The 23,468-nt window shown below is 43.0% G+C and overlaps 1 protein-coding gene across 1 annotated transcript; it reads right to left on the bottom strand.

Annotated features, from left to right (window-relative positions):
* Nucleotides 1-8,057: 8,057 nt before the first annotated feature.
* On the bottom strand, nt 8,058-22,178 carry ARRDC3 (arrestin domain containing 3). The gene is made up of 8 exons (XM_030511645.1): nt 21,683-22,178; nt 18,419-18,500; nt 15,765-15,912; nt 14,454-14,556; nt 13,810-14,066; nt 13,223-13,385; nt 12,248-12,402; nt 8,058-10,803 (listed from the first exon to the last, which is right to left on the bottom strand). Exons 1-8 carry the CDS (start codon nt 21,960-21,962, stop codon nt 10,747-10,749), a joined length of 1,245 nt encoding a protein of 414 aa, XP_030367505.1. The 5' UTR covers nt 21,963-22,178; the 3' UTR covers nt 8,058-10,746.
* Between the last annotated feature and the right edge of the window lie 1,290 nt (nt 22,179-23,468).

The raw sequence follows: 23,468 nt of genomic DNA, 5'->3' as shown, positions 1-23,468 counted from the left end.
ATGACTAATGAATTAAAAAAGTTCCTTTGAACCTGGCAGAGCATGTGCAAAATGAATCTATGTGCCCAATGACGTAATCTGTGTGGTGTCAAGCTGGGAGATATCAGACATGCAGTGGTAAGTGCAGAGCAGTTGTGGGTGTGCTGGGTGCGCCATGCTAGATCCACAGAGCTGGTTAGTCCGACAGAGCTTTCTGCAGTTTTGGCTGCAGAATTCTCAGGTTTGGGCCAAAGAAAACATGAAGTGAAACACAAGCATTCACGCAGTAAATTTGCCTTTTGTAACCTGCATGAGCTAGGCTGTGTCTCTTAATTTTACAGTAAGCCTATCTGAAGGATGCCGCAAGTCTTTTCAGTTGAGAAGTACTATCTTAAATTTCATTACCTTCCTTCATACAGATCTTTAAACCATTTCCTCCTTGCCATTCCATGGAGATGATGTTCTGAATGATGCCACATTTTTGATGATTGTTCTCTGTGATTTGGGAGAGAAGTCTCCTCTTAGAAAATCTCCTTTTCTTTTAAAAAAAAAAGATGTTTTTGAAATACTGGTTTGATGAACTGAAAGAAATAAATGTCAGCTTTCCTATAAATATAACAGCTGCCTGAAATAACATATCTGATCAGAAACCACAATATTTATGCTTTTCTGTGTCCTACTCACTATCTTACGGGTTGAAAGTCACCAGCAGAATGTCATCATTGCCAGATTCTACATCTGGATCTTTGATTTATTTGACAGATATGCAACATCCAAAATACCTAGGCGTATCGCCAGTGACTGTCTAGATGTTGGTGGAGGGGAACACACAATCTTCTTCATAGATCAGTGTCCAGTCATTCCCCCAGAGGTGCCTTTTTCTGGTTGTCTTTGTTTGTGCTGATCCTGTGTGGTTTGGGTGAAGCACTCCACTATCCATTTTCTTCCAGAGAAAGAAATGATTGGGGAAGCTGAAGATCTCTTTTTTTGCAGGTTTAGTAATATAGTAGTCATGAATCAGAGCTAGAAGAAACTGAGTTTAAGAGCCAAAAGCAAATCAAGCCAGTGAACTACAAGGAAATCAACAGAACGGAAGAAATTTTAGCTTTTTAACTCAGTAAACAAAGTCAGTGAACCACAAATTCTACTTTAGATGACCATTTTTGCCTTTTCTATGTACTGCGTTTATGGCATATGAGCCTCCCCCCCCAAAAAAAATCAAAAAAGCTAGCTATATGCACCACCATGTAGAAGCAAAATGCGCGTTCATAAAAGTAACTGTGCAGAACTGGGCTTGTCATGATCCATATAAGCACACAAGATGTGAAAAGGCTGAACATATTATTTGTTTCTTTAATAAGACCAGTTGCTTACACGTTATTTATTTAAATAATTGCAACCATCTTCTTTCCTCCAGCCTTGCTTTTTCCTTTTAGAGGGAAAGAACGTCTAGAAATAACTAGTGTCAGCTGTGAATTCTGGAGGAAAAGCCAAGAATATAAAGCCCATGTGAGTGCGGACAGATCTGACCCTCCTGGGGAACATGGTGACACGGTCCTTTTGCTGCCCCGGATGGGGTGAGCAGGCCGGTGCCAGCAGCACTTTTTACAGTCAGTCTACAAGGAGCCAAGGGGCTGATTTTCATTGCAGCTGCTCCTGAGAGTCAGCCAGCCCTTGCCGCTGATGAGGGTCCACTTTTGATACCCCGGTTTCCAGGGGACAGTCTCTGGAGTCTGCTGACGAGACATGGTGTTCCTGTCGCACCCCTGTTAGTGTTTATGTTGCCTGGAGTAGGGTGTTCTGTGCTAGCCCATGACTTGTGTGTTGCAGTTAGCATCATCCCAGGAGCGGCCCTGTCTGCGCTGCAAATCTTTTACTGCTCAGGGTTGTGTTCAGCATTGCCCAGTGATGTGGGACCGAACTGAAGGCAAATAATGGCACCCATTGCTTTGGAGCAAATCATAGGATCATAGAATCAACCAGGTTGGAAAAGACTTTTAAGATCAAGTCCAACCATTACCTCAGCACTACCAAGGCCACCACTAAACCATGTCACTGAGGGCCTCATCTACACCGTTTGTGAACACTTCCAGGGACAGTGACTCCACCACTGCCCTGGGCAGCCTGTTCCAATGCCTGACCACTCTTTGGGGAAGAAATTGTTCCTAATATCCATTCTAAACCTCCCCTGGTGCAACTTGAGGCCGTTTCCTCTTGTCCTATCACTTGTTACATGGGAGAAGAGACTGACCCCCACCTCCTGGCTCCATCCTCCTCTCAGGTATCTGTAGAGAGCAATTAGGTCCCCCTGAGCCTTCTCTTCTCCAGACTAAACTCTGCCATGTCCCTCAGCCGTTCCTCATCAGCCTTGTGCTCTAGGTGCCTTGTGCTCCAGGCCCTTCACCAGCTCCATTGCCCTTCTCTGGACCCACTCCAGCACCTCAAAGTCTCTCTTGTAGTGAGAGGCCCAGAACTGAACATAGGATTCGAGGTGCAGCCTCACCAGTGACCAGTACAGGGGGATGAAGTAGACAGCACCGTGACGAGGTTCCTTGCCACATCGCACCAGCTGCGTCCATGGCACATGCTGCTGCCACTGCAAAATAACAGTAGTTTCTATTTTTCAACAAGCTTCAGTGCTCTTAGTTGTCTTTTTTCCTCTCTTGGTCTCCTTATAACATTATCCCTAAGGCTTCTTGGGGCCCTGGGTTAAAATCTACGAATGTGAAACTTCCTAAAGGTCACCAAAGTGCTTGCTCCTCCTGTCAACAACTTGTTTTGCACGAGGGCTGGATAAATGTATTTAGTGCGGTTCCTGGGTACAATTCAGAGCACCTTAGAATAATCCTACAACAGCATTTTGAAACCCCTTATTAAAACTGTCACCATATTTAGCAAGATCTATGGGCTGCAGAAACAGAACATCTTCTTACAAAGCTGGAAAACACAACAGCTCGCCCAAATCCAAAATGTCCTTGTCTGAACTCGCAAGATCTCTGTTTTGTGTAACCAGTCAAGACTTCTGGATTGCATAAATCAAAGCTATTCATCACCCACAGCTTACTCGATCTGTGTGTGCGCACATTTGGGGTGCGTGCACATAGTATCCCTGGGATGCATGAAGGTGATGCAGGCTGACGGGGAATTTGCTCCATCAGAGGTTTGTAGAGGGCTCTTGCTACATTCAGCAAGGGACTTTTCCTACTGCAATGCGCTTACAAACTGCAGATTGCACTATTGAGCTAAAGATAACCATGTGTTCATCAGGCTGAGATGTCTGGCTTCTCTCTCGGTGGCTGCTTGGATCCTCTGGGTAGGGGGGCCAGTTGCCAGTGCAAATTTTGGGTTTCTTCCTCCTCCCTGTGCTGCTCTTCACTTGTAATAATAGCAACTTTTCTTCTTCCCCTTTGGATCTGCTCAGAGTCAGCCAAGGAGAAAGAAATGGTTTGCTGGAGTATTTTGTATTTATTAACTAGTTGCCAAGAGAGTAAGGCAAGCAAGGAGCTTGCCTTTTGCAGCAGCAAATAAATGAAAGCAGAGTGCTGCTTGTACTCTGTTTCAACCCTAAGTTGTATTTTTTTCTTGTTTCTTCTGGTAGTGCCAGAAGCCTTGTTAGTATAAGTGCATGCAAAATCATGGAACAGCACCAAATGTATGCCAGAGAAATTAATGTATTTTGAAATTACTTTCTAAGTGTGTATGGTAAGCAAAAGGGATCAGGAGGAGTGTAGAGTAATAGAGCCTTCATTAGAACAGGACTTTCATGTGTCAGCTAAATGAAAATGATGTTTATAAGACTTTTAAAACTTAATTTTTTTGGGGGGGAGTGGAGGAGTAATTGTGAGACAGTGCTAGGATATGTTATCTCACAGGTAGAAAAGGTATGAGTTCACTGCAGTGTACTCCAATATTAGTTGTTCCTGTGTATGCTTTTAACCTGTGATAAAATGTCTTTCAAGGTAAGTCAATTTATGTTCATTGTGAGATTCCTCAGGGTAATGGTGCTAAAATGCCTTAAAATAGTTCCCATATTGCAACTGCATATTGGCTAGGCCATACCATCAAATAAAAGGTAAGTTTTATACTAGGAAGACACAAGCCTTCTATCTAATCACTGCTCCTGAGTTTTTTTCAACAAAAAAGAGGATCTGGGGGAGAAAATGTAAATTGACTTCTCAAGTGCATTCTGGGAAGGCATTTCAGGTCAAAAAGGTAGATGAAAGATTTTCTTTGAGGTAATCCAGTTTTAGATGAGGCTTTATTGGTGGCATAGGATGTAAGAGCAAACATAAGCACAAAAAGCAGAAGGATGTTTTGACGCATTACAAAGTTTGAAAAAAATACAGGAAAGGAAAGACAGCAAAGGGGTTAAGAGAAGACTGTTACTTCCTTTGAACAACTTTGAATTACCACGGGAAAAAAGAGGGGAAAATCAGAAAAGTAAGCACAGAATTGTGGTTTGAAAGTTAACTTTAACTACACTGTTCTGCTTCTGCAAAGGCCAGGTATTGTTTTCTTCATTTGTTTTGTTCAGGTGGATAGCTTTATGTGGTACAACTGATGAATTGCTTTATTGCTTTAGAGGTGTGCAGCTCTGTCTCAATAAATGGTGTCTGATGCACTAAAAAAATAATGAGCAGCAGTAAAACTGTCTTTCTTGTCTTAGCCTGTTAAAAGATAGGTAAGAGGACCATTTAGTTTAATTTATGGGAGATAATTAAATAGCTGTAAAACACTGATGCAGGTTTCTCTTTGTTTATGACACATTTAATACTGAAACAATTTTAGATATCGGAGATGAAGATGTTATGGTGATCTATTCTCTTCGCAATCCTAATGAGGAAAAGTGCTGCTTACAGAAGAAAGGGACTGGTGTTGACAAACATCAACTGACTCAGGGTAGGCCCCCAAACAAGGGTGTAGATAATAAAAAAATAGTAATACGTTAGTCAGAAGTCATTGCCTGGTGAATACTCTACAACTTTTACAGAACCACAGAGGGATTTATTACATTCTGTTTCTTAGCGGATGTGCAACAACGAGACATGTGCGTTGAATGTTGCTATGACCAGTGGGAAGTTTCATTTTGATTCTAGGCAGTCCAATGACAGCAGGGCCTTGCTTCGATCTGCGGCAACTGCCTTAATTTTAAGATAAAAATAAATAATATTGGGTTTTGAAATTATTTTTCCCCCAAAAAATAAGTAGCTGACAGGTTGTGGTGTCCCCATCACCCAGCACTTGGTGGAGAGTTGGCAACAAGTTGAAGGCATACTTCAACTTGGCAAGACTTAAGATGAAAGATGAGAGTCCCTTGTGGTGATGCACAGGAGGGATGGGGGCCACAGTGCCCCTGGTCGCTCCCTCCAGTGTCTTCAGCTGTAGATCCTGCAGGGAGCTGGTTATGGTAGATGGAATGCACCATCTGAGGGAGAATTTGGTTTTTCTTCTGCAAGATATCATACTGCTGGAGTGGCAGAGAATTAACACATAGTGTCAGGTTTGCACTTTGTAGTTTATGGATGCGCTTTTTATTTTAAATTGTATATTCTTACCCCCGTGAAAATACATCTCCTAAACAATTAACTTTTTATATCTAAAACACTTGCAGTCTCTGCTCTAGGTCACTGTCTTTCATCCGAATATGACAAATATTTATTACAGCATAGTGCCCAAAGCAAACTCTAAACGCAGTGTCATTCTGAACTGTGAATCTGGAGCTGGGTTAGATGAAAGGTACACTGTCCAACTCAGATTTCGTGGCAGCACCTGGCCTCTACTCAGAAGGTACAGCTCTGTCCTCATGTCCACTAGGTCAGGAGATACGGAGATCCAGATCTAAAAATAGCATGCTGTAGCTAGGTGGGGGAGAAATAGGCTTCTCTTCTCCTGTTTCCAGGATACGGTCTGGAGGGCATGTGGAATGTGCCTGAAAATGCACCTTTGCAAGTGGCTTTCACTAAAGAACCCCAAAATCTGGGACCTGAAATAGGTAACAGTCATATAACACAACTCCTGCCATCTCCCCAAATCTCTGTGGACCTCTGAAGTGGGTCTCTGCCCAAAATCCATGCCACGTGGAAAGTCTGGACTCAACGTCCCCAGCAGCAGTCATTCTCCTGCAACATCACCCTACTGAAAACCTGTGTTGGGCTCTTGACTCTCTGTAGAGTTGCCCATAGTCATGTACCTCAAGTCTCAGGAGTTGTAGCAGCATTCACCTGAGCAAAGATATATTCCTGCAGGAAGCTGCTGTTGGGTGGATGCCCAGCTTCACGTGCTGCTTCTGGAGACCCCTCATCAGTCCTGTGCCTGGGCTTCCTGCCCATGGGAAGCTAAGGTGGCTGGAGCTGATGGCAAGTCAGTGGTTCGTTTCTGTAAAACATAGAAAGGCTTAAATCTAGAAAGAGATTAAAAAGCACTAGGTACATGTATTAGCTTGATAATTGCCAGAAAAGGTGTTGATCAAGTCTTGCAACATGGCCTTATGCCTCTCAGAAGCTCAAATGCAGTAACTCCCAATCCTTCTGTACATTTTCACGGACAGCTGATGCGGAAGACCCGTTAGCTTTACACCCTGGTGTAGCACAGATTTGTATGTGTGCATTGGCATTTTAATATTCAGAAACATTTGCATTAGAAAAAAGAAGCAAATCTGATCCCAATAAAACTGGCAACTTCCGCCTCTGCAATAATGTTAAACATATAAATACATATACATAAACAAATGCAATAAAGCTAAGCTTAATTGCTAAGTAGAGGTATTTATTTCAAGAAAACTTGCACAGAACTGCTAGAAGTGTGTGTACCTCAAATGATGCTGATGATAATTTAAATTCTAGCACTGCCATGCAGCTTTAGAAACTTGGTTGCTGGGAAGGGTTGTGCTGGTACTGGAAGAAAAGAATACATTCTTATTGTCATGCAGCTATAAAAGACCTCAAAGTAGATGAGCGAAATGAGAGACAAACCTCCCGGTTTCTTATTGGTTTGAACCAGAACTCAGGCAAAAATGTGAACAAGGGAAAAAGCCCTAAAAAGTGTGCCTGGATTCTTCACCATAACACTTAAGTTGAAATGTGATGTTTCAGAGAGGCAGGTCCTACAGTGTTATGTGAGATGTTAGATCAGGTGTTTGGATTGTCCCCACCAACAGCCGCACCACTGAACTTAGGGTCCATGGGGACACAGGGGTCCCCAGCAGTATGATCACAATTGGAGAGAATGTGGCTCATGAGCCACTGGCTGCTCGCCTGCTGAACCTTCTCTTAGGTCAAACACCACAGTGATACCACAGGGTGACGCCAACCCATTTTGCCCAGGGTTCAACTGCATGTGAAGAAACATGCCATGGCAGCACCTCGCAGCCGGGGAGCTTCACAAACGCTTCACTGAGCTCCAGGAAGCAGGTCATGGATCAGATCCCTTCAACATCTGGTCACACTGCATGTTCCAAGGGAACGGCCATGGGCACCTGCTCAACCTCACGTTGCCAAACCACATTTTGGAGTCCCAGCTGCAAACCAGACCTGTGAAGGTGCTCCCCTTCCCCGATCTTCCCAGAACCCCATCCCAGCCCTCCAGCGTGTAAAGGACCAGATGCCTGGAAGTAGGGTTGCCCGCTGCAGCAGCAATGAGATACAAACAGGCATGGACCTCCTGGCTCTTGCTGGCATCTCCCCACAGAGGACACTCTGGTTTCCCACCTGGGACCTGGCACCAAGCACTCACCGAGGTAAATAATATGGGCTGAGAGTACTGAAACTGGACTTCCCTGACATGGTGCTTAGTTCTAGGAGCTTCACCCTATGTAGCTTGAGACAGGTAACGTATATGTTCCTGAAGTAAGTTCCTGTGTTGTGCGATCCTAGTGGTTGTTATTTTATACTTAGCTAGGACATTCATGAGAGTTTTTAAAAAAAAAAAAAAAAAAAAAAAAAGTTTATTTTCCACAACAAAGAGCAATAGGAAAAATTAAACTGTTTTCCACACACAGTTTTCTTGAACAGAGTCTACAAGGACATGTTCAGCACGAAAACTAAAACCAAAACAAAAAAGAAGTACAAACAGCCATAGAATATAATCTATAAAGCAAACATTTAATATTGCACTTTGTTTCTCTGATGTTTGGATTTTACTTACTTTTTCCTAATTCAGATCAGAATTCTCTATCAGATACTGGGCTACAACTGTGAACCTCATGTTTTGTAACACTGAGATTTGACCAATACTTGTGCAAGAGTAATGCCTCTGAATAACTACAATGTAATTTGAACTGAAAAGTCTTGATCTGATAAGCTTACAGAATTTTTCACTTTAATCACAAAGGCTGCAATGCCATGTCAATTACTATGATATTGGTCAATCCTGCTTCATATGCAATTTTCCATTATACTGTGGCAAGTACTTTAATGCTATGTATATCAGCAATTGTTCCCTAGTCTGTTAAAGTAACAAAAAAAGGAAAAGAAAGTAAAACCACCAAATGCCCTTTGATGCCAATGATCCCATCAGCTTTTAAACTGTCTGGCTGGAGAGGGTAAAGGAACGGGACATTCACAAAATTGGCCTAGTAACACGCAATATATCACCAGATCTCCTTCTTGCCCAATACTCTTGCTCAAAGCCACAAGCCTTTTAACTGAATCACTTAAAACGTGACTCATTTGTATTTTATCACCCTGTTGTCATTTTTGAAACATGAATTGTAGTTCATGTTCTCATGAAGGCCACTTACGGAAAAGCCTATTTTGTTGCATTTATGAAACCTTAAAAAACAAGGCAGAGGTTTTCAAGAATGAGCACCACACAGCAACACCAGCCTCCCCTCTCCCTTTTATTGCTCTTTTATTGCACAAGGAGATAGATACTTGATGGATGACATCTTGATTTGTTTAAGCAGTCAAGACCAGAAGCCCATCCCTTTGTCAGTGGTCTGTGTTACACAATTTCTGAAAAGGAAAGTTGACTTCTGTTGTAAATCTCTAGCATTTAAGTGCTGGTACTTGCGTTAGCACATCTAATGACTCCATGGCACTCTCTTCTTCCTTGCAGCACAGTCAAGGGCGAGTGCTCTTTCCATATGATTTCTTGCATTGTGGATGAATATACAGCAAAATTCTTTGTTCAGTTTGTTTTAAAACTCTTGAGAGTACCACAGAAGAAGAAACGGAAGCAATTCTAGCTAACTCATTTCTGAGTATGGCTGGTACCACTGATCTTGCCCAGTTTAATTGTTCTTCTACTCTTACTATTCTTACAGTATCATAAACCCTGAAGATAATACAAAGTGCACAAACTGAGCTCTTTGCCTAGTCCAAGCTTTTCCTGCAGTTTGAAATATACTTTCTACTAGAGACTCACTACATATAGAATTTTTGGTGATTAGGTAACTATATATAAAAATAAATTTACTTTCCCTTCCCATCCCTACTACTTGAGATATCGAGCTGTCTATGAACCCTAGACAGTGTATGACTATTTCCTTTTAGAATTCTTGGGGCTGAGCTGGTACCTGCTGGCATTGCTTTCATCTGTGCCTTTATTTTTTAAAGCTTCACAACTACAACATCTTTTTTCATGGTTTAGAAAGAGAAATGGGAATGAGGGTGGGTTTTCTAACTTTTGTGTATGTCCCTATTCCAGATCCCTCTCTTGAATAAAGAACAAAAACAGAACACAAAAAAAAAAAAAAAGGTTAAAAAAAAAAAAAAGTAGTAACTCAACAGTGCAACGTAACAAAACAAATAGCATTCCAACAGTTTGGCAAGTGATGAGTTCACCTGAGATTAAGTGATTTTTAGGCAGTCTATAACAAAATGCTGCTTTGCAATAATAGTAGAAAGGCAACAAATTCTTAAAAGTAATCAAGAAGGTATACAATCTTGATGAAGTCTATTAGTTTCTATGAACTCCCCACCCACCCACCCCAGCCCCACATCTGTTGCTTATCTACTACAGTAGGCTGCAAAACATACAGCAAGAAGGATTGGCTTGAAGGCATTTGATGTTTGTAAATAAATCCACAATAGGATCCAAGCTGAAGAGGTGATACATGATCAGCCTACTAGGACAACTCTGAGCATGTGCATATGCAGGTAAAGTCCAGGCTACATTAAATTAAAAAAAAAGTCAGTGCATTTGTCAAAGTCTGTTGCTGTTGTTTTTGTTTTTTTTTTGTTTGTTTGTTTTTGTTTTTGTTTTTGTTTTTTTTTTTTCCCCCTTTTTTTTTTTTTTTTTTTTTTTTTTTCTTTTTTTGTCAAAGCTTTCTTTTGCTCCTTATTGTGCGGACCACAAAGAAGAGGGGGATAACAACAGTCCGGCATAAATGAGAAAAAGCTGTAGTGACACTGAACCGCACAATGTAAGCAATGAGCATGTGCAAATCTCCAAATCATAAGAGGAAGCCACTCCTCTCTTACAGCATGGTTTAAGTGTTTTGACACACATGACTGTAGGTTGGTTAGTAAGGCTGCTCCTAGTATGTGCCAGTATTTAAGGAGAAGGAAGGTGGGGGGGGGGTGGGGGGAGGGGTAGGGAGAGGGGAAAGGGGAAGAAAAAAAGCTCAGGTCTTCAAAAACATGTGGAGCAGTCCTACAATGTTACTGTAGGCTTCAAAGCATTATCACAGGTTGTTTTCATTTATTCACCATACACGCAACAGCAAACCCACTTCCTCTGAAAGGGTGTCTCCAGTATGATGCCTTGACCTTCAACATGGCAGGTATGATTCAAAACCCAAGTCAAGTCAGCTCTTCACGGATTCTTTCAACGAGAGGGGCAGGATGGTCTGTCATCTGTGGGCTGATCTGGGTTTGGATCAATCTAACAAAAAGCGGGGGGGAGGAACAACAAGGCATTTTTAGAGTTAATTGCTAGAAATAAACCAATACAAACATACTTGTCAGTTTTGGTGGGGTTAAGAAAATCGCAGGGATAAATGGCATTCCCAATCCAAAAGTTACTCAAAAGTAACTGTTAAACCTCTCATCAATTAGACAAAACTTTGAATGGAAGTCTAGTTTAAAATTTTTCACTATGAGTTGATAGTAATTTAAAGATAAGCACAAAGAACTAATAAAATACTTGAAAAACCTACTTTAGTAGCACAGAAGTCTTGAATTACTTACTGTACACTAAGACAACTTCGCTCATCACTAAAAACGTAACTTAAAATGATTCCATTGATTTCAGAAGACGCTTTGTTTCAAAAGACAGTTATTAGTAAAAAGTCATTCTAATTTCAAATTATAATCCTTAAGCACCGAAGTTCATGTGTTCCATACCTTACCTCTTCTTCCTTTCTGTAAAAGGAAGAAGGAGAACAACCTGCTAACTTAGGTCTCCGAAAGTGGTTAGTTAGAACAGTTTAAGTGGACTATTCTGATCTGTTAATTTTATACAACCATTTTTTGAGGACAAAAAAGGCTTCTAATTCTTTAAGTACCTAAAATGAAAAGGACTTGAGTTGTATTCTAAGGTTCAGCTATACAAGAGTCCTCGAAGAGGTCTCCAGCATACAGAAATAATGCCACTCTGCCCACTCAACAGCAGAGTAGTGTTTCAAGAAAAAAAACCAAAAAAACCAACCCCCCAAAAAACAACCCCCCAAAAAAAAAAAATCAAAAAACACAATGGGTGAATTCAGGCAAGATTTAGCCAAAGAATACTATTTTACTTTTGTCCCGCACCACTGCTTTTTCCAGAAATACATCAACATGGAAAGTTTTTGAAGTTATGTCACAGTTATTGAACGGCTTCCACAGAACTAAAATCGCAGCCAGAAGTGTTGAACTGTGTATCCTCAGAAACCCACGTCTCAAAAATGCTGTTATAATTTCTCTACATGGGACTTCTGAAAGCACAGCATTCACAAAAGCAAAAAAACCTCACAGCTATTTCAGAAAGAACTAGAACTGAAAAACATGTTGTGCATCTACAGACCCAAAATGTTGTGTTCACCAATGCAATGCAGTATGTATGTAACCCAGGGTTTTTATGAAGTTGCTAAGGCACATGACCATTTGGAAGCTTCTACAAAATTTTAGTATAGTGAAGAATCCTAAAAACTGTTGATACAATTCACCTGGCACTTTGCTAAAAAAAAAAAAAATTAAAAAAAAAAATTAAAAAAAAATTGCCTTATCCTTTATTCATCCTTTTAGTGTTTTCTCCTGATTTTAGGAAGGAGACGACTCCTACATTTATTCCACCATACACAAATCAGAAAAACAACAGTGAATGGATCACCACATTCTGAGGCACCTACTTCTGAATAGAGGGGTGGAGGCAGAAAACGGAACTCCTGGATGTATGCAAACAATGGTCCTGGAAGCGCTCTCTCAAAGTCATCACAAGCACCTATAGGTGCGAGGCTGGACTGCCTCTGTTCCTCTGTGACCACTTCTGCATAGCTAGGAGGTGCTGAAGGGAAAAGGCAACACGCAGTTTGAACAATGAGTTCTTATGCATGTCAAAATATAGAACATATTAAAACTCTGTAATCATTGTAAAATGCACAAGCAGGTAGCTAAATGACTTCAGTGACTTTTTAACAGTTGTTGAACATGAAAGGTTTCTTTTAAGATTATGCTTAAATACAAGAGCAGACTAACTTGCACTGCTTACTGTGGCTTAACTAACCCCTTAAAAATTGAAGCATACTCAGAAAACTGAATTTCTGTACAGGTAGGAATGATAAAACGTTGCATTCTCCCAGACCTCACAAATCTGTGTCTGGGATTCATATATAAAAAGGGGCGTTTATTCATTTATGTGAAAACAGAGGAAAGGAGATACAGTTTCTCCTTTGATGGGAGAGACTTCCCATTGAAATGAATTACATTATCATTTCACAAAGCCTCGACTACTAAGGCTGGTAAAGGACACTACAAACTGCTACTCTGACAGGTTACAATGGCTTTTAACCAAGGATGCAATTGGGATACTGGAGGCAGAATTAATTCTATACAGGTACAAAGGCATCCTGTGCTTCCACTTGTGCCAGCTTCCAAGGACCTGTTATTTAACTGCTTGTCCCTGAGAGAGGAAGGCAGAGAGGGAACTCTGCTCTTATATAGAGGAGAAGCAGATGTCAAGGAAACATCTACATGGGATTTCCTATGGCCTTTATTATGAAAGATGTAATCTGCGTCTGTTTGCATGACAGCAATGAATAAAGCAGACAAAAAAAAAAAATCAAAGCAAACTAGCAAATTGATTGGGATTTGTACTGCCACCTTACCTTCTGGTCTTTCAGGCAGTGTCAGACCAAGCCAATTCATGTTCATGCTATACTGGCTGCTCACGCTTGATGTTCTGCTACCAAATGGATGTAGAGGAATGGTGCCAATGACCAGTGGTAAGTTAAGAAATAAATCCATGGCACCCGGAATATCAACATATACCTAAAAATCAAAAACAAGAAGAGGTGCATGGTTAAAATGTAGGTTTATACGAGCACTTCAGAATGAGACTAAATTATCTGTCCATGCAATTTTCCACAAGGAACTTATCTTTCTTATTGTCTGTTCTAGGTCCAATGTCCCTATGGGGAGAAAAAGCTCTCAGAGTCAAAAGCAGCTCAGGATTCTCAACATGAGCCCTCTCATGGAAATTTTGCCTACTTGTAAAACACTCATTTAGCTGGCATACCACAACTGTTTAAGAACATGCAGAATTTAAACTGAATTTATTTACAGAACTCATCAGGAGACTAACATTAGAAGATGTATTTCTTTAATAACTGGTTAGCACAGAATACTCTGTTAACAGTTCACAAGGAATGATGCAAACTACTCATGCCCAAGTGAAACAGACCATCCAACATACCATCAGCGAGTACTCTACACGGATTATACTACAGTCAAGGATTGAAGGGGAAACAGGTGGAATTTTCAATTGTTTGCCATTCCAGGTTTCTGTTTTGCCAGATGACAAGGATTCCCCACGAAGGTTGGCAACAAGCTGTTTGACTTCCTTCATTTTCCCTTTGGCATAAAATGCCTGTGTTTGGTAAATGGCTGCCTTTGGCACCACCACACGGGAAGAGCAGTTCTCAATCTCAGCGAAGATCTGAATTGATTCACCTGAAACAGAATTTCATGTTCTCTTTATATCTACAAGGTAGCTTATGAAAACTGCCACATTCTGTGCATCGTGAGAACGCACTTGGATACTGCTAGCAATGCTATACTTTGAAAAGCATCCATTGATGCTAATAGGAATAGGAGCACCATGAGCTAATCTAGAAGAAAAATGCACAGGTCTAATAGAAGCATATGTTTTTCAAGAATCTCGAGACACAGATAGCATTAGTTTACCAAATTAGTCATTAAGAAAATATCAGGACTGCTGAATACAGACCAAGGCAGTAAAAACAGTTTAAATACTTTGTTTATATAAAAGCAGCAAGTACAAACTGTCATTTTAAAAGTGAAGGAAAAATATTTCCTATAATTACTTCGGTTACATACCTGGGGTGTAGCCCTTCCTTTCAATTTTGGCACTTAAGGATATTGGGCCTGAGGTACAAAACCAACAACAGAGAGTCTTTTCTTTTGTGCCTGCTTGGGGTGACTGCAAGAAAAGAACAACATTGCCCATTTAATGAAGAGTTCCACATATCTCTTAAATCTACTCCAATCAGCATAAGTGATTTTCCTAGTGTACTGCTTATGGATTTTGATAAACATTGCTAGTTCAGAAAAAAAAAAGCTCAAGCAATTTAAAAGGCATTATGCAGGTTCAAGTTTTATTCCAACTCTATTACTTATTAACACTGCCTTTTCTGCTACACTTCATGCTACAGTTAAACCTACTGTTTAACTGAAGAAAAGGCTTTAAAGCCTACATATTCCAACGTATTGTTGGCAGAGCTTTTAATTTCTCAGTAAACTAAAACATCTACACTATTGCAGAAACAATAACTAAAGTATTGTAACCTCGACTCTTGCCATTTCCTCTGTTTCAAAATGATCTAGTTTCATCTATATTAAACAGACTTTGTTATTTTACACAGTATCAGGATTTAGAACTTGATCCAAAACCCACTGAAGTCAAATGGGAGTCCTTTGATTTTAATGGAATTTGTGCAAGGCCAATGTCCCTTTGCAAGTCTGATTTTTCACCCATACACACAAGAAACCTATTTCAATGGACTCTGAATTTTTCCCTCCCCTCCACAGATTATAATTTGGAAATAGGAGGGAAAAAAAAGAAAAAAAAAAAGAGGAACTTCAGGCCAGATTGAAATCAAATCCTCATTGAAAGCAGTTGTGATACTGAAATTATTTTAAAGAAATGCCATTATCAATCAAAAAGATACAGAACTGTGATAATTTCTCCCCACTGGTAGAAAACTATCCATATGGAAATTATGAATTATGCACACCAGTACATTTTTGACTTTGCATTTTTAAGTTAGCAATGTCACTGTAATATTAAGTTTCACTGTTCCTTCCACACATTATTCTTTATTCAAAATCAAAGAGGAACAGTTATCAATTTTCATTCTCAGTGACATTTTACAATTTAGTATTGTAAATTTAATTTGACAAAGCCATATTACACATCTTAGAAGTGAAGCAACTCCAAGTACAGGAAAACATAGCTTTCAAAATACCAGCAGTTACAGAGTTGCTGAAATGATGTAATTATACTTAGAAGATCAGCTGTAGCTATAGCAGCGAATAAATATTACGTAAAATTAGATGTGGATATTGTTTCAGTTATTATACTTAATTATTTTTATGTCAGAAACAAAGAGTAATTCTGTCAATTCTTACCAGTAATGAAGGAGTGTTGATATCTATATGTTCAAAGACTGTAAATTCCTTCTTTAATTTTACTGGTAGAAACCAAGGCCTATGCAATTCAGCTTTCACCCAATAGCGCACACTGCCATGTCTGCCTTCGAATGAGGTAGCAAGTGGTCTGTGCAGGACACAAAGGTCAAAATTGAGTAAAGTCTTTTCTGTCTAATAATGATACAATTGATCAGATCAGGGATTAGTATGCAGAACTGCATTTTTAATACACTGTAATATTTAATGCAGCGTAACTTATTTGCAAAGTTTCCATATCTTGGAAAAAAACCAAGATTAAAGATGGGAGAAAAAATCATCTCCAATTCATCCTACTATGGTTTTGCATAGATTTTAAGGATTGATCAAAGAATTGTACTACAAAATGCCAGGAGAGTACACATTTCCTTTAAACTTAAGAGGCCACTTTCACATCTGGAGTTTGCCCTTTTAAGGCCACATTATGACTATCAACTGAAAAGTAGCATTAGTACCAACCCATTACTATTTTTGGTATTGTATATTGTAAATCAGTCTATTGTTTACTTGGCTGGTACCTCAGTGCCAGGTTAATTTTGGCTTCAAGTCAGCACTTTCATAGTTTTCTTCACTGTAAGCAGAGTAAATATTCGAGTTCTGAAGAGAAAGGCTATTTTGAATACCTTCTAATTCTCCTCTACCCTGATGAGACCAGCTTGAAACATATTATAGAAGGACATACATATGTGGATGTATGTATATAAGGATATATATACACAAGAGATCATCAAGACTGTTCTGCTTTGAACATTGGCAGAGGAAAGTCCTTTTTTAGGAGCTGGAGCAGAAATGATGTGGAAAGGATCTCCAAACCTTTCAGCATCACATTTTTTTTCCCCGTAACATCACAAAAGACAAAAGATCTTCATATTCCAGTTGCCTCTAATTAACAGTAGCTCTCTGTAACTTTTCTCCTTATTTTGTGCAAATAGATTTATTTTACTATGTTTTGAATACACTAATATATCAATTAAAAATAAATTATCTGCAAAGCTTCCATATCCTCCACAGGGAATAATACTGGCCATGCTAGTACTTTACTAGAATGATTCTTTCAGTTACAGGTGCAACTTCTTGAATTGCACATCTGAAGCCTTTACTCCCCCCCCCCCCCCCCCCCCCCCCAACTAATCCAAATAAAGGATTTTTCTAATCTGTATTCAATGCTTCATCTGGCCCCATATTCTTTAGGGCAAGTGTTTGTTGTCTTTCTTTCCATTGTTGCTCTGTAGTTTAAGTAAATTTTGGAAGTATTCTATGGACACAAAATAACAAGTAGGCAGGCAGTGTCAAACTTCAGGCTTCTAATGCCAGCCTTTTGTCTTTTTCAGTATTATTATCAACAGCTATTTTCACAGTCCTTCAAGTCACTTAAACGTGTCCTTTGACCACTGATGGCAGTATTTTACTGGCTGTTTCACTTCAAGCTAAGCATTTCATGTTTGTATAAAGAACGTTTTGGTTTTTCGTATTTAAAGACCCTTCCAACTCAAATGAAGATCAGTATTAGCCGCAATATTTGAGATTTCCACAGAATGCTAAATGGTCTTTAAAATTCTCCACATATACAGGTCTTCACCTTTCCAGTAAGGTTTAAAGTCCTGTGCTGTTCACTTTGAACTGACCCGTAGAAGAGTTTCTTCATCTGCAGGTTCTGCTAACCAGAACCTCTAAACAACAGATTGTTTACAGCTTTAATATTAGGTACAGAGCTATTTCACATAAGACACTGCCAATTTTTTTCAACTTTAATGACTTCACCACTTGCCTTTGACAGCAGAAGGCTCCTTTTCTCCATCCGTGTTGAAACCCCGCCTATTCTTCTGTAGTTAATTTTATTGCAACCTGTATTTTTAGCTGATTTCCATACTGGGGGCTCGTCTATGTACAAATATTTCATTCACGTTTGTCCACGTCACACGTTTCAGGCTTGGCAGGGGGGACAAGGGACAGGACAACAACCTTCTAGCACTTCTGTTCTTACTGTTGCTTTACCTTTGCTTTCTGAGACTAATGGGATTAAGTACGGGACATTTTTCTTGCTTCATTCACCCAACCTTCTGCTTATTTCCGTTCTGCATAAAGGCCAGCCTGCGCACATACACCCTATTTAAACAAGAACCACCTCTTCTTTTGTTCAAACCTAGTAAAACTTGCCACATCTGTTCCAGACGGAGCTCAAACAATTCAGCTGTGATCTTATCTCTAGTTCTGCTGGTCTGCATGGCTCCAGTAAACTGTTAGTTGGGTTAGAAGGTATCTCAGCCACTCTGCAGTACTCCAGTGAGGGTTCAAATTTCCTCTCCCTCCTCTTGGTAAGGAACAAAATATTGGAAAAGCTATTAAGTCAGTAGGATTTGGTCAAAAGAAAGTGACCAAGTGGGCAGCAATGAGCTCCCATTCTGTGGAAATTAAGAACTAAAAAGAATGTATTACCACTTTAAAAGCAACCTCTTCAGTTTAATGAGATTATGTCCTCTGCTGCATGTTGGAGAACAATTCCTACTACCATTGAAAAGGTTTCCCCTCCACCCACAGCAGGAGTTTTGCTTAGGAGGGTGGGCAGCAGGGCCCCAGGACTGCATGCAGGCACTTACGTCTGTGGAAGCTCGAAGCTGAATGCATATTCGTGCCTTCCCGAATGGATGGCATGAAGGCCTTCTTCTGAATTGTCATCATCTAGAAGGGGGAAAAAAAACCAACACGCTATTCCACCTGCACACGTTTTATATCTTACACGCACTTCTCTTCTAGAATAAAAGGCATTTACACGCTCATTACAGCACTTAAGAACATGGTGTCCCAGAAATAAGGGTCTTTGGTCCATTCATATTGACTGCTGCATGTGGGAACAAATCTCACCTACAGAAAGGTAGGCAAGACTGCCAGGTTCACCCTACATAGAGGCAGAGGTTAATTCCCATTAATTCATATTCCTTCATATTTATATGTTTTAACTTATAATCCTGCTTCTGAACACTGACACAGTTGCAACTGCTGCCATTTCATGGCCTGCCTGCAAGACATGTAATGAAAATAATGCCTTCCACAGTTACTCCTACTTAAAATGAAATAGGGATGTTTCTTCAACAGCATTAAGTGATGTGCATGAAGTCTGCTGCATAGGATCAAGTTTAGAAATTCAGCTTTATCTCCCGGCTAGCCAGAGTGTCCACAAATTCATCACCAAAAAAGAAGTGGAAAAACGGAAAAATACCCCAACTGGTGTACAGCCACCACCTGGAAAGTACCAGACAGATTAAGGGGCACAGAAAATGGCCAAGCCGCCCGATTAGCACTGTCTAGAGCTGAACTTTTTGGGTTTTGATAGGTTATCTTGCTTGGACAGCAAGACCCAGGTATTTGCTGGTTCCACCAAGAAAGCTGACCTTCATTTATGGCCACAATTTCTTGTGTGCCTTTGAACACAGCAACATATTTGCAGTTTATTCTGGCATAATTACCGCAAAGCCAGAAAAACGCTGACTCTATCAAAATGAAAGTTGAGAGGAAAATAACTGAGCAACATGCACATAAAAAGGGATGGAACAATAAAAGGTGGATGCAGCGAGACAGCACGAAAGGCAACCACTTATATTTAATGGTCTAAAGCGTTAATGGAGGCATACACAGGATTTTTAAGTTCCCACTGTCCTACAGAGAACACCGATGCTCCCCCTCCTGCAGCTCACCGCAAACGCGGAGAGATCTTTAAGAAGAGAAATAACCCGGAATTATGGAAAGCCCGCACCAGCAGGCTACGGACACAAATGCACCTTCACCGCGCAGCGCCGCGGAACGAATGTCGGCAAAAGGACGAGGCCGTGTGTACCGGCGCGGGGGTGTGTAGTGGCTTTTTGGGGTGCTCTGGGGTGTTTTTGGGGTGTTCCCATCGCGGCGCTCCGCTCTCCTCCCCCCAGCGCAGCCCCGTCCTGCCCCCCCCTGCCAGCTCAGCAGTCCCGCCGCGCCGGGCGGCCGCGCTGTGGTAAACAAGTGCTGAGCTGTCAGTCAGGGGCCAGGCTGGAGCAGGAGCCGACCGGCCTAAACCGGCGCGAGCGGATCCCCAGCCAGCCGCTCATATACATACAGTATACGTTACACCCGCCGCGTTCACTCAGCCAGCTCCGCGCCCCGCCGGCCCAGGGAGGGAGGGAAGGCGGGGCGCCGCTCGACCCTTCCGCCGAGAACCCCCTCCCCGGAACGCTACCAGGTACAAGGGGACAGACGTGACCGGCCGCGCCGCCCGCAGAGAGAAGCTTCCCTCAGGGGAGCGCCCCCTGCCCGCCGCGCCCCGCCCCGGGCAGGGGAACCTGCTCCCTCACCCCGCCAATCAGCGGCTGGCATCGCCTTAGCAACAGGCCAACAAACCGCGGTCGGCCAATCAGAGAGCGGGCGGGGGGCGCGGCCTGCGCCGCCAGCTCAGGGGAGCGGCGCCCAGGGGCAGTCATTGAAACTCGGCGGCGGGCGGCAGGGGGCGGGCGGCGGGCGCCGGCCCCGTCCCTACCCCCGTTGTACCCGCAAAACCATTCCGACTGTCGGGCATGCTGCCACGCACACACACCCCCCAACTCGCGGGTTTGATCCCCCCCACCGCGGGAGGCTCGTGCGTGCCCGCACGCTTCTGTCACCCGCGACCCGGAGGTGAGTGAAGTTTCGCTCGGGCGAGCGAGTCCTGAGGCGGAAGAGGGGGATGAAGCAAAAATGACCTCGTTCGTGAGGTAAAAATAATGAAAAGGCGTTAGAAAGGACAGCGCTGTTTTCAGAAATGGTTGGTAACGGGCTCAGTGCAGCCGGAGCTCTTTAAAAAAAATCTCGTTTTTTCCCCTCGAAGGGAAGGGAAATACCCCATCGCTGCAGTATTTAAAGAGCAAGAAGGCGTCAGGAGCGGCACCACAATTACATAACCGGCTTTTAACACTATTTTCCTTTGCTGGGGAATTAAGTCATCGCCACCACCTGACGCGTGCGGCCAATCTGAGCGGAGCGGGCGGACCCCCCCACCCAACCCCCCCCTTCCTCCGGTCCCAAACAGGATTGAACCGCTTCGAACAAAGGCTGCGAACTTCGGGAAAAACCCAACCCCCGGGCCCCGGCCCCGCACGCCGCGGGCGGGTGGGGGGGCACCCCTCGGCCCGGGGAACCCCGCGGGGGCACTCAGCTCCCCGGTTTTGTGGGGGATGCTCCGTGGTGCAAACCCCCACCCCATCCTCTGCTCCCCATCAGAGCACGTCTGTACATTGGGGTGTCCCCCCTCCTCTCCCCGTACCCCCAACCCCGAGGGGTGATATATAGGAAGGGGAAAAGAAATTAAAGCGATTTACCGGGAAGGGGTAGCACACCCCACACCCCCCGGATTACACGTGTAGTGGTATGTCAAAATAAACCACGGACAATTTTTTATCTGCAAATAATCAGTCTTAATTAGAAATAATAATCACATTATCAGCCCTAAAAGCAGAACCCCGATGTGTCAAAAACTCTGTTTTTATGCTTTTGTTCTTCGGGGCTGCCCACTAAGTCGGTTACTGCCTGTCTGGGGTTGTTTTTAAGAGGTGCTTTCACCACGGAGGGGCAAATGCTAATAACTTGGTTAAAAAAAATAAAATAGTGTGTTTAAAAAGGTAATAAAGTGTTATTAACTGTCTGCGTTGAAGGGCAGGTAGTTCCACAAAGTCCGGTTTGCAGGCACTTTGCAGAGGCAGCTCCAACCTTCATTAATTACCCCGGTAAGGCTGCTGGTCCATTAACATAAAATGAAAACGACAAGCGCAGGCGATGCAGCAATGTAAGTAATAAATACACATATACAACAAACAAAATTACATTTACAGACCCCACCGCTTATGCAGGACAGCGCTCACCTCTCTCGTGGCCGATCAGGACGTCCTTATGGTTGAAATACTCCACTTCCTCCGTGTAGTTCTGCGTGTAGGCAGTGTTGGATCCAGCGTTCCGCGACTCGGTCCAGCGCACCTTCGCGTGTCCCCTCGCGTGGATTTTGAGGGATTTCACTCGGATTTCTCCGGTCACTTCTAAACTGACCCTTCCTGAGACTGTGTCGCCGCTGGAGTACACGGGGACATTGCTGTCATTCAGACAGTCAAAGCTTATTGTCAAGCTCTTCACCTTCCCCAGCACCATGATTTTTTTATAGCAAAGCGTACAAAAATAGACTGTAAAAAAGGGGGGAAAAAGATTATAGTAGCAGGGGGGGACCGCCTCAGGCGAAAGGCGGCCCGTGCATGGGGACGCCGCCGAGCGCGGCCCGGCCCAGCGCGGGAGCGCCGCCGCCGCCGCCGCCCGCTCCCCACAAAGGCGCTACCAGTGTCGCCGCACCCGCCTTATAACCCCTCTGACAAACAAGCCCCGCTGCGCATGCGCTGCACCTCCCGCTGCCGCCCTCCTGAGGCGGGGACAGCCCCGCAGCAGCGGTGTGGCGGAGCGGAGTGGAGGTAAACAGCTGTTGAGGTGAGCTCGCTGGGTGACAGACCCCAGGCGAACCCGAGGAGGGTGAGGCCGCTGGCCGCCGTGCTCATAAACCCGCTCCACAGCGGCCCTGGGTGTGAGTGCGCGTCTTTTCCACTCCTGGTTCATAAAATCATAGAATCAGCTAGGTTGGAAAAGACCTTTAAGATCATCGAGTCAACTGTTACCCCAGCACTGACAAATCCACCACTAAACCATGCTACTGGGGCTTCATTTACACGGTTTGTGAACGCTTCCGGGGAAGGTGACTCCACCACTGCCCTAGCCAGCCTGTTCCAATGCCTGAACACCCTCTCGGTGAAGAAATTGTCCCTAATATCCAAACTAAACCTCCCCTGGTGCAGCTTGAGGCCGTTTCCTCTTGTCCGTATTACTTGTTCCTTGGGAGAAGAGACCAGCTACCTCCTGGCTCCATCCTCTCTGAGGTAGTTGTGGAGAGCGATAAGGTCCCCCCTGAGCCTTCTCTTCTTCAGACTAAACCCCCCCAGGTCCCTCAGCCGTTCCTCATCACACTTGTGCTCCAGGCCCTTCACCAGCTTATTTTTCCTACCCGCCCCCGAGGGTGAACACGCTTGGTTCAGTTACTGCATTGGTAATTCTCGCAGCCCTCCCCACAGGCACCAGGTTTTTCTGAGGTGGGAGTGGTGGTGAGTAACCATCCCCACTCTCTAGCCGCTGTGCTTTGAGAGTTTGAACTGCTAAATAAGTTATTCCAAAGGTGTATTCCCCTATTTACAGATTTTCTCAAATAAAAAAAGTCGTGTTTCACTTGACCTGACACCTGGTGGAGGTTCTCATGCTTTTCCAAGACTGCGGTCTGGGAGTCTGGTAGGACTTTTTGTGTTTTTGCACCATCTTGTGGTAAGAGTTCATACTTAGAACATAGAATTTGTTGGAAAAGACCCTTAAGATAATCGAGTCAAACCATAAAAAGATAACTTTAAGAGAAGCAGAGGCGTTTCAGTTCCTCTCCTGCTAATGCTTTTCCTGTTGCTGCCACATCTTTAGATGCAGTTGGTCTCATGCATGTGTTTAATTGCGTGTTTCTCACTGGCACAGGTTGCCCAGAGAAGCTGTGGCTGCCCCATCCCTGGCAGTGCTCAAGGCCAGGTTGGACGGGGCATGGAGCAACCTGGTCTTGTGACGGTGTCTCTGCCCGTA

The sequence above is a fragment of the Strigops habroptila genome, chromosome Z (genome assembly GCF_004027225.2).
Source record: "Strigops habroptila isolate Jane chromosome Z, bStrHab1.2.pri, whole genome shotgun sequence".
NCBI lineage: Eukaryota > Metazoa > Chordata > Aves > Psittaciformes > Psittacidae > Strigops > Strigops habroptila.
The sequence above is the reverse complement of the archived record's forward strand: the minus strand, read 5'-3'. Positions and strand labels throughout refer to the sequence as shown.

Bases quoted from the DNA above. Each gene is read 5' to 3' on its own strand.
- ARRDC3 (XM_030511645.1), bottom strand. From the start codon at position 21,962: ATGGTGCTGGGGAAGGTGAAGAGCTTGACAATAAGCTTTGACTGTCTG. The intron at 15,913-18,418 runs GTAAGTGCCTGC...TGTCCTGCACAG, and splicing joins AGCTTCGAGCTTCCACAGAC to ACCACTTGCTACCTCATTCG. The intron at 14,557-15,764 runs GTAAGAATTGAC...CTTTTCTTGCAG, and splicing joins TCAACACTCCTTCATTACTG to TCACCCCAAGCAGGCACAAA.